This window comes from Heterocephalus glaber, unplaced genomic scaffold, assembly GCF_053883595.1.
Source record: "Heterocephalus glaber isolate CG9 unplaced genomic scaffold, H.glaber_assembly_v1.0 deba00000122, whole genome shotgun sequence".
Classification (NCBI taxonomy): domain Eukaryota; kingdom Metazoa; phylum Chordata; class Mammalia; order Rodentia; family Bathyergidae; genus Heterocephalus; species Heterocephalus glaber.
Genome location: NW_028258138.1, coordinates 1507850 through 1523641, shown reverse-complemented (window position 1 = coordinate 1523641; position 15792 = coordinate 1507850). Strand labels below are relative to the sequence as shown.

General features: G+C 47.9%; 2 protein-coding genes across 2 annotated transcripts in view; one reads left to right on the top strand and one right to left on the bottom strand.

The window, feature by feature from the left end:
• Tspear (thrombospondin type laminin G domain and EAR repeats) overlaps positions 1-15792 on the bottom strand; it is a 125742-nt gene that overhangs the window by 63034 nt on the left and 46916 nt on the right. The window lies entirely within an intron of this gene.
• On the top strand, positions 4956-6180 carry LOC101700975 (uncharacterized). The gene has a single exon (XM_004842503.4). The coding sequence runs from the start codon at positions 5119-5121 to the stop codon at positions 6007-6009; it is 891 nt and encodes a 296-aa protein (XP_004842560.1). The 5' UTR covers positions 4956-5118; the 3' UTR covers positions 6010-6180.

Below are 15792 nucleotides of genomic sequence, written 5' to 3'. Positions count from 1 at the left end.
TCAGAGCAGGCCCGCAGAGCCGGGAGGGGACTCGTGGGCGACAGGAGAGGAACAGGCAGACCAATCCCGAGTGTTCAGCAGCCAGGAACAGGAGAGAGGTCCTCACCTGGTCACAGGACAGGAGCTCCTGTTCCATTAGGTTTAAAATAAATGAAGCAGGCAGAGTATGAATATTCATGTTTTAGAAATTTATATACACAGGAGAGAAAAATGGCAGAGCAGGGATCAGCAGCAGAATACAGCCTCTACAGGACCCAAAATCCAGACACCTGGAAAAGAGCAACTTGATGAAGAGAAAAAAACAAGTGGATCTCCCTCCAGGAATTGGGAGGGATCTGACAGGAAAACTGGAAAGTACAGAGAAGCAGGAGAGATGGAGCAGAATGCGGAGAAGAGGAAGAAGCAGTCTAGAAAGCTTGCCCTGGCTCCTGGAGGGGCCCTGGGTCTGCAGACACAAGGTGAGCCCAGAGAGGGTTCCGTGCAAGGGAAAAACAACACACTGGGCCAGCAGCACTTGCCTCAAGAAAGGCCCATAGTCATTGTAAACTGCAAAAGCAGTGTGTGGCTTTACTGTGAAAGTGACCTCTTCCACACGGCCGGTGAGATTCGGAGAAGAAACCCAGGGCAGCACCCGCCATATGTGGGAGGGCGGTTTAATCGGGAGCCATTTGGGGAAGGGGTTAATTGTTTAAGTCTGAGCCACACAATGACTTCAGTTCCAGGTTTCCTGGGTCACCCTACCACAGAGACAGGGTGGAAGATGGCCACAGGAGACAGCTGTGGAGAGGGTACAGGCTAGACATAGATCCCCTGAGAAGGTTAAGCTCAGGCTGGGAAGGACTCACGCCCCACCTTCCGTGGTGAAAAGTCAGGTCTAGTGTGTGTGGCTTTCAGGGCACTAAATCCAGCAGCCGACTTGAACTACGGTCCCGCTGCCTTTATCAATCACAGATGGCAGTGGTCTGACTGCTTTCCCCATCTGCAAACATGAGTGAGGATGTGCCCCGGGTAGAAGGGTTGGCGCAGCCTGAGATGTACGGACAGAGGGGCCTCTGGAGGGGCCAGAGCGCCTCACACACTGACAGGTCAGAAAGACAGGTGGAGAAAACTGTGACTTGCTGGATTTCAAGACTGAAGATCCTGGAATGAAACTACTCATAAAAAATACAGATGTATTTTTACTGGGGATGTAGCTCAGTGGTGCTGTGCCTGCCTGGAAAGTGCAAGATCCTGAGTTTGATCCCCAATACTGAAAAAAACACAAAGGAATTTTGTTCCAGACTCATCCCTTTTCTTTTTTTTTCTCATTCCTTTTCTTTCTTGTTCTTCGTCAGTTATTTTGGAGTTTGGGGTTATTTCATTGTTCTCTTTTCTTTCTTTCTTTTTTTTTTTTTGGTACCAGGGATCGAATTCGAGACCTTGTGCTTGCAAGGCAGGCGCCGGAACAACTGAGCTAAATCCCCGGCCCAATTTCATTGTTTCTTCTTTGTTTTTCCTTTTCTTTTTCTGGTCTGTTCTTTTCTGTTATTTTTATCTAATTCTATTAATTTCATTTTACTCCCTAATATGATTCTTTATCTCACTTTTCTCTTCTCACTTCCCTTTCTTTAATTTTCAAAAGTCTCAAATTTTACTTCTTTCATTCTGCTGTTCCCCACTCCTTCCGTCTTTACTTGTGTTAATCTTTAGATGTTTAGTTAACTCTATGCTCTTATTGTTGATTCTCTTCTATTGATAATGATGGTATAGTTGTTGCATTTAGTAGATATTTACTACATGTCAGTATTTGGCTTGTCTTTGTGTTTATATTATTATTATCTCTTTCCGACCAAGAGTGGTACAGAGGCAGCTTTTATTAGCTCTTTTTTTCTTTTTTGGTACCAGGGATCGAACTCAGGACCTTGTGCTTGCCAGGCAGGCGTGGTGCCACTGGGCCACATCCCCAGCCCTATCAGCTCTTATGGTATGTCAATACCCGGTTTGTCTTTGACTCTATTATTGTTGATGATTTTGTTGCTATTGCCATGGTGGCATAGTTATTGCTATTAATATTTTTTGGCCAGTTAATTGGTTTTTGCCAATATTTGCTTTATTTTTGTGTCATCAACAATACTTTGGTTCATTTCTGTGTATCAGAAAGGAAGATGTCAACTTATCATTATTTGCAGGTGACATGATCCTCTACATAGAAGACCCAAACATTCCAAAAAAAGATTCTTAAATTAATAAGCAAATTCAGCAGTTTGGCAGGATACAAAACTCACAGAAAGAAAGCAATAGCATATCTGAACACCAATAATGAATTTACTAAGAAAAAAATTAGGAAAACTATACCATTTACAATATCATCAAGAAAAATTCATTATTTAAGAATTAACCTAAGCAAGGAAGCAAAAGGTCTGTACAGTGACAACTGTAGTATTTGGAAAGAGGAGATCAAATTGATATCAGAAAATGGAAAGATAGCCCTGCTCCTGGATAGGTAGAATCAATTTTGCCAAAATGGTCAGGCTGCCAAATTTGATATCCAGATTTCACACACAGTCTTAAGGAAAACACCAACAGTATTCCTCACAGAACTAGAGAAAACAATCCTAAAATTCATATGGAACCAGAAGAGACCCAGAATAGCAAAAATAGCCCTAGAAAACAATAACAAAGCAGGAGGCATCACAATCCCAGATTTCAAACTATATTACAAAGTTACAGTGATAAAAACATCATGGCATTGGCAGAAAAAGAGGCATGAGGATCACAGGATCAGAATAGAAAAAGCAGATACAATCCCAGGCATATTCGGCCATCTGATCTTTGACAAAGGGGCCAAAACCAGACACTGGACAGAAAGATAGCCTCTTTAATAAACGATGTTGTAAAAACTGGCTATCCACGTGCAGAAGATTGAATTAGAAGATTTACCAAACTAAAATCAAAATGAATCAAAGATCTAAACGTTAAAACAGAAACACTTAATCTGCTGGCAGATAAAATAGGTAAAACTCTTGAAGACGTAGGTGTAGGCAAGGACTTTTTGAACAGAAATCCAATTTCACAGCAAATAGCACCATGAATCAGCAAATGGGATCAAATCAAATTAAAAAGCTCCTGCACGGTTAAGGCAATAAAAAACAGAGGGAAAAGACAGCCTACAGAATGAGAAAGAATGTTTGCTAGCTATTCCTCAGATAGAGGACTAATATCTACAATATATAAAGAACTCAAAAAATGAGACCTTTCAAAATAAAGACACAATGAAAAACTGGGCTACTGAAATAAACACTGACATCTCAGAAGAAGTACAAATGGCCAATACATACATGGAAAAACATTCAACATCACTAAGCATTAGGAAAATGCAAATTAAAATGACACCGAGATTCTATCTTACTCCAGGAAAAATGGCCATTATCAAGAAATCAACAAATGCTGTCAAAGCTATGGGGATAAAGGAACACTTCTACCTTGTTGGTGGGAATGTAAACTCATACAACAAGTATGGAAATCAGTATGGAGATTCCTCAAAAAAGTAAAACTAGAAATTCCATTGGACCCAGATGTTCTTCTTTAAGGTATCTTCCTGAAAGAGTTAAACACATCGTATTACAGTGATCCATGCACACCCATCTTGATAGCAGCACAACTCATAATAACTAAATCTCGGAAGCAGCCTATATGCCCATCAACAGATGAATGGATAAGGAAAATGTGGTATTTACACACCATGGAGTACTACTCCAGCATAAAAAGGATAAACTTGAGTCATTTGTAAGAAAATGGATGCACCTTGAGATCAAGTTAAGTGAAAAAAATCAGACACACAAGTTTAAATATCTCATGGTTTATCTTATGTGAGAAACTCAAAGTATAAGTAAATTAAAGAGCTAAATAAAAGGTACATAAAAATAAACAGGGAGATGGATCTTTTGCTAAAAGGAAAGGGAGGAAGATATGGAGGGGGGAGAGAGAGGTATGCAGAATAATTAAAACGTGTCATGTACATGTACCAACTCCCCACAAGGAAGGCAATCATTACATTCGTCAGATATGTAGCAATAAAAATAAACACTACTAAAGGAAATGAGTTTCCTGAGGCTCTTTTCCGGTTGAGCCTGGGATGCACAGGGCACCCTTGGGATGAAGGCATATTCTGCTGTGCTCGGAATGGGTGCCATCACAGGTCCTGCTGCTCAGGCCTTCTGCATCCTTGTTGGTCCAGTTGATCCATCAATGTTGTGAATAAGGTATTAAAATATGCAATTAAAAAATTTAAAACCACACAGAGAGACATATAGGTGCACACACACACGTGTCACATGTGTTCATTGATACCCAGAGCATGGGTGGGTGGATAGATGGCAGGTATTCACAGAGAGATGAGAGAGGTGGAGGTGGTGATAGGTAGGTGGCAGGTAGATGGCAGAAAGACGATAAACGCCAGGCGGAGAGGTCACATACATACACGATACGTGGACAGAGGCAGATGAAGGCACGCAGCTGACAGGCTGATAGATGAGGACAAGTAGATGGTAGTGGGAGCTGATCGATGGCAAACAGATGACAGATGTAGACCTAGGTGACAGTGGGGTACATGGATGGACGGACAGATGGACAGACAGGACGGACAGACAGTGGACACAGTCCACTCTCCCCATGTGTGGATTCTGCGCCTGTGGCACAGTCCTGCTGCCCCAAGCACAAGGACAGGGGACAGAGGGCGAGGTGCTGAGGGGAGGAGAAGCCGGGCAGAACCTGGGCAGGGCTCCGAGTGTGGTCACAGACTCTGCATAGCCATGTGGCCTCAGACTCTGGATTCTCCTCACCAGGTGACAAATGTCTTGTGATCCGGGTCAGGGTGGGGGTGTTGGGTGAAGGGTCAGGGCCAAGGACAACACTTCCCCAGAGCTGACTTCCTGCAGAGGGAGCAAAGGTCTTGGGGCTGTTTGGCCAGTGGTGGACAATGTTCCAGAGCCTCGTGGACAAGGGAGGCACATCGCACCACGTGACACCCCAGCCCTCCCCACTCCCAGACCTGGATGAGCCCTGGCCAGCCCCATGCCTGCTCATGGACAGTCGCAGAGGAGATTAATGAGCCGGATGCACTGAAAACAAACATCCCCGATGACAGCAGGAGCTGGGTCACCAACAAGGAAGGGCAGGCTGGGACACAGGGCCAGGGATGGAGATAAAAGCCCAGAGCCCAGCGCCTCACACATTCACACTCACTCACACTCACTCACACTCACACACTCACCTCCCCAGCCCAGCCCCGCCATGGCCGCCTCCACCATGTCCATCTGCTCCAGCGCTTGCACCGAGCCCTGGCAGGTGGACGACTGCCCAGAGAGCTGCTGTGAGCCCCCCTGCTGTGCCCCCAGCTGCTGCCAGCCCAGCTGCTGCACCCCGGGCCCCTGCCTGAGCCTCATCTGCACCCCAGTGAGCTGCGAGTCCAGCCCTGCTTGCTGCTCCTCCTCCTGCCAGCCGTCCTGCTGTGAGTCTCTCTGCTGCAAGCCTGTCTGCTGCACACCTGTCTGCTGCACACCTGTCTGCTGCACCCCCGTCTGCACTGGATCCTCCTCTTCCTGTTGCCAGCAATCTGGCTGCCAGCCGGCTTGCTGCTCATCCTGCCAGCCATCCTGCTGTGAGTCCATTTGCTGCACACCCATCTGTTGCAAGCCTGTCTGCTGCACCCCCATCTGCTCCGGGGCCTCCTCCTCCTGCTGCCAGCAGTCTGGCTGCCAGCCAGCTTGCTGCTCCTGCTCCCCCTGCCAGCCGTCCTGCTGCGTGCCCTTCTGCTGCAAGCCCGTCTGCTGCACGCCCTCCTCCTCCATGTCCCTGCTCTGCCGCCCCGTGTGCAGACCCGCCTGCTGTGTGCCCACCTCCTCCTGCTGCACCTCCTCCTGCCAGCCCAGCTGCTGCAAGCCCTCCTCCTCCCTGTCCCTGCTCTGCTGCCCCGCCTGCCCCCGCCAGGCCTGCTGTGCCCCCTCCCTGGGCCAGAAGTCCTGCTGCTGATTGGCCTTGTCACCCAGGGCTTGGTGGCTCCCGGACGGCTCCCAGGTCCTCTGAGGTGAAGCCTCACAAACCCTGCTCTGCATCCTGGCTGGGCAGTGGTCACTGAGTCCTCCCCACAGAGCAACCTGGCGTCCACACTTGAAGTCAGCACTGTGCCCTCGCCCAGCCCCTTTGCACACATGGCAAACCATGCAGAGCTCTGACGTGGCAGGGCCATCGCTCTGGGACCCTGGCCTTGAGTTACAGGGTGACCGTGCCGCAGACAGGGCCAGCCGACCCCTCCCACGTGCCCGGCTGCCTTGTGGTAGGTGTCCCTGCCAGCCCCCAGCACAGGGAATCTGTCTGCCATGGAGACTCGCAGGGACAGCAGGGCACCTACCCAGGCCTTGGCACGGAGCCCGCTGCCCTGCCCCTGCTCTCTGTGTGCCCCAGGTCCTCTGTGTGCCTGGCTCCGAGAGTCCCCGCACCCCAGCCAGCTCTCCTGCGCCCCTAGCTCCTCCCTCTGTCCTCTCTGCCCCCTGCCCAGCATCCCAACAGAATAAATATTCTCATTCCTGGAAGACACTGCCAAGCGCTCTGCTGATTCTTGACTCTCTGAGGACATTTGCTCTGTGACCTCCGTGTGGGAATTTCCACACCTGAAGTCTGCGAGTCACATTTTCGTTTTCTGCAGTTGCATTCTTGCTCCTGGGCTTATTTCCTTGTGTGATTAGTTATATTCGGCTCAGGAATTGTTCTTGGCCCATGAGTGGTCAGCATACTGGTGCTCCACCTTCATTTCCGACCTCTGCCGCTGGCAACCCTATTCAATGCCACGAGAGTGCCAGCCCCACAGGTGTCCTTTGGGACAAAGTGACTTCTGGTTTTGCTCAAGGATCCCGTTCTGAACAAAGTCTTTAGCTCAAGGACCAGAACTCGGTAGAAGGAGGAGGTTACCCCTTTATTTGCACCAACTCTCACCAAAATCCAGCCCTAGGCTGTCCCTGCCGCCCGAGGCTTAGTCACAGACAGGTGGGACACATGGGTACCGTTTCAGTTACCATCTTTCCTCAGGCCACATCCGCATACATAATGGAAATGGAGAGCTTTGTGGTGGGCAGTTGGTAATGTACATACACAGCTCAACTCTTTTTAGGCCCCTTTCCCTGCCCCTCCACCTCTTCTACCTCCGTGGCAAGCCTACCCACCCAGTGCCCTTCTGCTCGGGCTGGCCCCTGACCAGCCCCTCAGCTTGCCAGCCCTACCCCTGTCCCCCTTAGTGGGCAGCTGAGCCTCGTCAGCTCCTCCCTGCTCCTGGCCCATGCTGTGTCTCTGTTGGTCCATGAGCAATAAAGCCTCTGCTGCCCACGCCATCTCTCTGTGTTGGTGGCACTGCGGGTGGAAGGGGCAGAGGCCTGGGCCTGGCTCTGGGCGCTGGCCCTTGGGCCCTCAGGCATCTGCATGTGACCTGGAAGCCCCGTCCCCTCATTCTGTGTCTGCTGCCCACCCCTGGCCAGCTCTGATGGTCTGCGGAGGCCCAGGGTACATCCTGTTGGAGCCACACGGCTCTGACCTGCACCCACTCCCTGCAGATGATGCCACTCTGCCCAGCGCTCACCTGACCACAGCTGAGCTGGAGGTGGGACGCTAGCCTTAGCCTACCCAGGGCCCAAGGGTGCCCCTCAACACAGGATGGGCATTCTGGACTGTGGTCCACGCACCCAGGCACACCCCACACCCAGCACACACATGACAAAGATACAGCTTTGGAGCCCCTGCCCACAGGCTGGGTGAAGCTGGGGGGTGGTGGCAGAAGCCCAGAATGGTGAGAGAACAGGCCCATGGGACTGGGGGCTCTTGAGCATGTGTGTCCAGGTGTGGCCAGGCGGTGTGGTACCCCCACAAACGTGTGACTCTGAGGGCTCTGTCCCTAACTACAGGGGCAGAGCAAAGGCCACAGCCATGTGACAGTCAGTGCACTGACCACAAGGGGTCCCGAGTGTGCTTCGTGACAGGGGGGCATCACAGCACATCCAACACGGACCTTGCAGTGTCCTCTCCTTGCCGTCTGAGCAGGGCACATGCCTCACTGCAGTCACCTTTGCCGAGGTCATAGCTCTCCACGTGACCTGGGCAACACTGGGGGACAGCATGGAAAGCTCTTTTGACTGTTACAGGTGACTCCATGGGGACTGTCCCCACTGTTAGGGTCGATCCCTAGATGTCACCCCAAGCCTCGAGTGCTCATAAGCAGGGCTTTTGGAAGGTGCATTATGGGGCGCATAGCTGACTTGCTGTGAGGAGGTGGGGTCTGGTCAGAGACTGGGGCACCATGAGGTGACCCCCGCCAGGCCCCTCTGCCATGCTGCCCTGCCCTGGAGTTAGACAACTATGGAGCAAACGAAACCTCTACAAACTGTGAGCTAAATAACCCTCCTCTTTCAAGCTGTGGGTGTTGGGTTTCATGTGTCAGTGACCAGAAAGTAACTAGGACAGAATTTGGTACTGGACAAGTGGGGTTGTGGCTGTGACAGCACCTGACCATATGGTTCAGAAGCTTTTGGAACTGGTTCATGAGAGGAGTTTGGAAAGGTTTGAAGCTGCCTCCTGGAGACGTCCTAGAATGCTATAAGCTGAGATGAGAGATTCTGGTCAGACCTCAGAAGACCAGAATGCTGATAGAAATGTAGGCAGTAAAGACCAGGCTCAGGAGGTTTCAGTTGGGAACAAGGCCTGCATTGGTTGCTGGACTCATGACCATGTGTGTTATGATCTGGCAAAAAAAAAAAAAATTTTTTTTTTGTCTACGTTTTGCTCATGTCCTGAGATTTTGTGAGATACTGCAATGAAAGGCAGAGGGCTAATTAATCTGGCAGAGGAAATTTCAAGGCAGCCCAACAGTCAGGCTGTGACAGAGCTCCTGTTGGGGACTTTAGTAAGCTCTACATTGAGAATTGAGAGCAAACAGCCCAGTTGAGTAGTGGTGAAAGTTTTGAATTTCACTAGAAAGGAAGCTCCTGTAAAGCTGGGGCCTGTAAAGTTGAAGGAGAGGAGAGGTTAACTGCTGAAAAGATTAGAATTAAAAAGAAGCCAGGTACTTTGAATCAGTACAATAGGAAAGGCGCCTTGAGGGCATCAGGGGAAACAGCAAGACCCTGGCCATCAGCCTACCAAAGTGAAAAATTGGTTTCAGAAGGGACCCCAAGGGCACTGCGTTGCAGAAGGACTGATAGGGAATTTGTCCCTCAGGATTTGGTTCCTAGTGCTTGGCCAGCCATCCAGGCACTCAGAGACATCTGCAGCCATGATCCGAAGGGGCCCAGCTACTATACAAGAGGGCAGCACACCTTGGCATTGTGCATATGGTGCTGGTTTTATGGGCATGCAGAAAGCAAGGGATGTGGGGTTCCACCCAGATTTCAGAAGAAGCGTGGGAGGCCAGGCAGTGTCCTTCTGATAGGGCAGTAGGAGAACCTGTGAGAGTGATGCAGAAAGTGCAATGGAAACTCTGAGGAGTTGGAAAGACAGAAACCTAGAATGTCTGAGTGGCGAAGCCTAACTGAACTCCATTGCTGCTTGACAAAGTTCCAGCTGGGGGAAAGAAAGGGTGGAACACATCGTACCCTCATGTTTTATTTTTTCTTGCCATAATGTTTATAATTGTTCCTCTGGTCACAGGAGTCATTGTGTTTGTGACTAACAACAAACTCTCCATGAGGCAAATTGGCAACGATGTATTGAAATCTGTTCTGGCTCACAAGTCCCAAATTCCAGTTTCTCCTAGTTCTATTGCCACATCCACTCCTAAAGAAACCTCTCCTAAAACCCCCTCTGTTTCCCCACTACTATGACTCCCCCTCTTATTGTTGACATTCTATTTACTAAAGGGGTCTTACGAAAAGATTGGAAGGACAGACTTTGGATGTAAGAAATAGTGGAAAATGGGAAATAGAAAGAACGTTAAGACAGGTAAATGCATTAAGGAGACAAGTTACTCAATATTTCTCAAAGTGCTGTAAATATCTCCTGCTCATGGACTATGAACCCAAATGACAGTTAGTTAAGATGAATACAGGTAAAGTAAAATAGAGAGCTAATAGCAAACTATATTAACCATTGTGCAGTTTCTCAAGGGCCAGCTGGCGACCACAAGTTTGACACTTAGTTGATTAAATCTCGCTTGAACCCCCACTGATAAAAAGATTTTGATTAAGTTACTTTCTGTTCTGTTTAGGTGTGGGTAAATAAGGGGACAATTGTAATTTTTAAATATGTATTCATGATGTTCAATGAAATGAAACAGCTTAGAGGAATTGTACTTTGTCTAGCAAAAAATAATCTTTACTTCAATAGAAATTGCTAATGCAGCTTAAAATGCAAACATGTTCCACCCAATGCCTCCCAGCTATTGTTTAAAGATATAAAAATAAAGTAGACCCTGAGGCTTCTCAGAGGGAACCTGGACATTGCTTGTGGAGGTTCTTTTCTCATCGCCGTCCCAGGACATCTCCCCTTCCTGCCCTACATCGACTGCAGCCGGTCTGCGGCATCTGAGGAAAACTACAAGAAGTGAGCAACGCCAGGCCAAGAGAGAAGCCATGAGAACTACAACTACCAGAAATGCTGTAGGTGCAGGACCACTGAAGCCATTTGGAGTTCACATCTCATTGCTACAATGTGCCTGGAACTGGACATGGCTACTGGATTTAGTGTTTGCCCTGTGTGTTTTGGTCTTGCTTTGGTCCATTGCTTTTTATCACTCTATTTCTCCCTTTTGGAATAGAACTGTTTACCCTTTATCAATGTGTCTTGGGAGTGTTTAATATTCTTTTTTATTTTTACTGAGGTTGATAGTGAAGTTTGCCTTTAGTCTGTCTCATGGGGACTTTGGCCTTGGACTTTCCAGTGATGCTGAAACTGTTAAGACTTTGGAAACTCTTACAGATGGACTAAACAGATTTTGCATAAAGAGATGTGTACAATTCTTTTGGGGGCTGGGAGGAACGTTATAATTTATGCATAGATGTTCCTCTAAACCCCATTAGCTTGAAGGTGGGGCTTTGGATTGTGTGAGTGGTTTAGCTAACTTCCTATTGGAGAGTAGGCTAGAAGAGGTGGTCACAGCAGGTGTGAGCTAACTATTCCCTTGATCGCTCCCTGCTTCTGATCACCATGAGAGAAGCTTCTCCTCCACCACCCGCTCTGCGATGCTCCCCTGCCTTGGGCCAGCTGACTATGAAATAAAGCTTTTACAAGCTGTGGGTCAAAATAAACCTCCTCTCCTTTCAGCTGTGTCATGTCTCAGGGAGAAGAAAGTGACTAAGACACCAGCCATGCGGCCCTGGCCACAAGTGTGAGTCTTCCTATTGTCTGGATTCCGAGGAGTGGGATTTCCAGTGCAAGTGTGAGATGTAAATCTTACTAGGTGTCATCACACCCTCAGAAGGACTCTGCCCATCCTCCCTCCTGAGAGTGACATCAGAGGAAACTGGAGCAAGGACACCCGAGGCCCCAGCCTGCCAGGAAGTACAACACTGGAAAACACACAAACACACACGCACATACGCACATGCACACACAACAAAAAATGCACAAACCGGGCGTTGTTTTCTGCACTGTGGAAAACATTTCCTAGGTTGCAGTCCCCGCCCCATCCCCTCTGGCCTATTCGGAACTGGGTGGCTCAGCAGGAGGAGGTGAGCAGTGGTCTAGGCAGTGAAGCTTCACCTGCATTCAGAGCTGCTCCCATCGCTCACATCACTGCCTGGGCTCTGCCTCCTGTGACACCACCAGGGGCACAGGATTCTCACAGGAGCCAGACCCTACTGTGCCCTGGGACTGGGAGGTGTGTAAGTTGTGCACTCCTTAACGAAAATCTCATTTGGAACCTCCCTTGCAGCCATGGAAAAACATGTCATCCATGAAACACATCCCTGGTGCCACAAAGGCTGAGGACCATGGCACCACAGAAAGGGAGCAGACAAGCCAGAGGAAACACCAGGGACCAGCAGGCTCCATGGCATTTCTTCTCCCAATCCTGCCTGCTCTAGTTGGACACTGGCGTGGGGGCTGATGCCAGGTGGAGCAAGTGGACCTTATTTCCTAGGAAGTGTGGCTACCTCTTTTGATGGGGCTAGGGCTGCCTGAAGGACCAACACAAATGGCCTGCCTTGATTTCTCCAAACTCAGACTTGCCCAAGGTCCAGAAGTAGCTTCAAAGAGAGTGTTTGTTAGAATACTTAAATATGAATGAAGGGTGGGGGATTTCTGCTGCCTGCCACACAAGCACAAGGTCCTGAGTTCAATCCCTGGTACCAAAAAAAGGTGAATGAGCTAGCCACCATTACCAAGGGCAAAGGATGTCAGCTGGGGAAAGAAATGGGCAACACAAAGACCTAAGAGGAAAAGCTGGTGATGAGGTCCTTTGGGGAATACGTGCTTTGGAAGATTCTGCACATTCCTGGGAGTCTAAAAGGCTGCACACCTGCCAAGGAGGGGCGAAGCTCAGAGAACGCCTGAGCAGCTCTCAGTGATCAAGGCTGAACTTCAAGGTCTGAGCAAGCAGGAAATGAACAGGAGCAGGAAGTGAAGACAGGAGCAGGAAGTGAAGACAGGAGCAGGAGGTGAAGTCAGAGAAGGAAGTGAAAGCAGAGCAAGAGGCAAAGGGAAAGGCAGGTGTAAACTGTCCTGCTGGAGTTGAGGGTGTGCTCAACACAAAAGTACAACCAGAGCCCAAGGAAAAATAAACCAAGGTGAAACTATTTTTGGCCGCATTTGAGTTAGTCAGCTTTCCATCACTGTGACAAAATACCTCAGGCAAACAACTTACGTTTGTTACCTCAGGTAAACAACTTATAAGTAGGAAAGGCTGACTGTGGCTCAGTTTCAGAGATTTCACTCCACGGTTGGCTGTGTGTTGTTTGGACCTGAACTGAGCAGAACATCCTGTCGTGAGTGTGTGGTAGAGGAGCTGCTCACCTCAGGGCAGCTGGGAAGCAAGAGAGAAACAGGAAGGGGCTGGGGGTCCAGTGTCCCCTCCAAGGGCACAGCCCCAGTGATGGACTTCCTCCCTCAAGAGCTCATCCCCAAGGGTTCCACCACCACCCACCAACCACCGCCAGCTGGGGATCAAGACTTCACACGTGGCCTTTGGGGAACATTTATGACCCGAGCCATAACTGCAGGGGTTAGCTCTGTCCAATCACTGTCTGAGCACTAAGTTAATGGGATGGTGACCACAATGAAGAACAATGCCATTATTACAAAGCTACTTTAGAAAAGTGACAATCCCATGGACAAAGAATGAAGAGAGGATGGAAGAATGAGGTCTCATTAAATACAGAACATCAATAAAGAGAAAAAATATTTAAAAAAATAAAATAAAAATGTTAGGATCAAAAAGAACAATAATGAAACTTGAAAATGCCCTCAAGGATTTGAACAGATTTGTGCAGTACAAGAATTAGTGAACATAAAGACCCACTGAAATATGCTAGTCTAAGGAACAGATTTTCTTTTACATGAAAAAGGAACAAACCTTAAGATACTTATGGGACACTCTCCAGCACACCAAGGCACCCTTCTCAGGAGCTCCATGGGGAGAGAAGTTGAAAAAAGCAAATGATTTGAAGCAATCATGACCAAAACCTTCCTAGTTTTAATGAAACACATGTATCTAGACTTTCAAGAAACTCGTGGATTCTCTGTAGGGTAAGCTCAAGGAAAGCTGCACGGAGACACCTGATAATCAAACCATCACTAGTCAGAATCAAAGAGCATCTTGAGTACACTCAGAGAGGTTAACAGCTGATTCTCGTCAGAAATGGTGGGGGTCAGAGAGCACTGGAATGGAGCATGGAAAGTCTGGGGTGAGGGAGCCACTCCTAACCGAGGAGAGTTTACACCTGGAAAAATTACCCTTCAAAATGCAAGTGACTGCAGCACATTCACAGATATACACAATCTGAGAGATGGATTGCTAGTAGACCTGCCTTGCAAGAAATGCTAACCCAGGGAGAAATAAACAGGCTCTAGACAGTAACTCAAAGCTATAGGAAGGAATGAAGAGCAATAGAAATAATGATGTTAATTTTGTAGTTTCTGGGTTTATAGAAATTTCTTCATTATATCTTGTTTATCCTATTCATAGAATTCTCTTATATTCCTTATTTATATAAGCTCAATAGTGATGTCTCCATTTTCACTCATGAACTTAGTCATTTGAATCTTTCATTTTTTAGCCAGTGTAGCTAAATGCTTATTCAATTTTGTTGTTCTTTTCAAAGAATCAAAATTTTGGTTTCATTGATTCTAATGTTTTCTATTTTCTATTTTACCTACCTGTATGCTGATACTTATGTGCTTTCTTCTTCTGGCTGTGGATTTAGTTTGCACTTCCTTTGATAGTGTTCTTCAAGTCCTCTCTTTCCTTACTGAACTCTGACCTAGTTCTATTATTTCATTTTTTAAGCTTAGTGAGATCTTTTAGTAGAGTTTCCACCTGTTATTGTAGGACTCAAATGACCTACTTCATTTCTGGTCATTTTTGAGGAACATACCCTGAGGGTCTGAAGCTAGGTGTGTCTAGGGACAGAGGTGCTCAGCATTCTTGACACAGTGACTTATCATTGTGGTCCTCCACCCTGTCAACTCCACGTAGCCCCTCCTGAGCTTTGTGGCTTTCTTGCCTGTGTTCTCTTTCTGTAAATATTCACAAAGTGACAATGGCACAGCCCGTGACCCTGAGAAGTGCCCACGTGTGCCCCTTCTGCTCACTTCAGGGCTTTGTCGCTCTCCTTGGCCCAGGTGCAGCTGTTGGCGTGTTCTCTGCAGGGCTCTGTCCTCGGCCCCTCGATGCCTCCGTCCTCGGCCCCTCGATGCCTCCATGGGTGCAGACGCAGCGTGGCGCTTCCCCTCTTCTTTCAGACCATAAAGATCCAATCTAGTGTCTTCTGGCCTCCAACATTTCCACCAGGAAGTCCTCTGTCAGTCTTCTTTTAAGCTGCGATGTCTCTTTTTTATCCCCCTCTGGCTTCTCTCAGCTTTTCTCTGTCCTTGGATTTCAAGCTCATTGTGATGAGGTGTGGTTTTCTGTAATGTTCTTTGCACTTACAGGTTAATGTCCTCTATCAGTTTAAAGTACCTGTCTATTTTATTTCCAAACATTTACTGCCCTAGTCACACATCTTTCTTTTTAGAATTTAAACCATTCCACACCATGTCCCTTATGTTTAGTGCTCTTTCCTCAACTTTATCCCCTCCCTTCTCCATGCAGAGTCTTGATAGTTCCTTGCCTCCTGTTCTTCTCTATCTGTTTGGCTCTGGTTAATATGTTGTTAAACTGGCCTACTCTGCTCTAAATTCACTCATTGTGTTCTTCATTTCTGGAATTTATGTTTGATTCCTGTTTATGGAATCAATGTTGTCTCTGAGATTCTCCATCTTTTCCCCAGTTTTCTTGAGAAAATGAAATCTGTAAGTCCACCTCCAAAAATTCAGACACCTAGGTCTCCTGTACACCTGCTTCTGTTGCTTGCTTTTCTCTTGGCCCTGTGCCAGTTGCTCTTATCTTCTAGTATGCCCCGTAACACTGACTGAATGCAAGCCCTAGTTGATGAGGATATGAAGATCACTGGAGTCTTGCTTGATGTTGCCTGGCTCCAGCGAGAATGAACCGTGGTTTCCGGGGGACAGTTATGCCACAGGAAGATCGCCGAGTTCAGCCTGAGCTGATTCAGAGACGGTGCTGGTCTGCTTTCCTCCCTCCAGGGCCCCGTCCTTCACTTCTGTTCAGGGCTTGCAATC

What these genes read in the sequence shown, in the direction of transcription:
- LOC101700975 (XM_004842503.4), top strand. Translation starts at nt 5,119, where the DNA reads ATGACAGCAGGAGCTGGGTCACCAACAAGGAAGGGCAGGCTGGGACAC.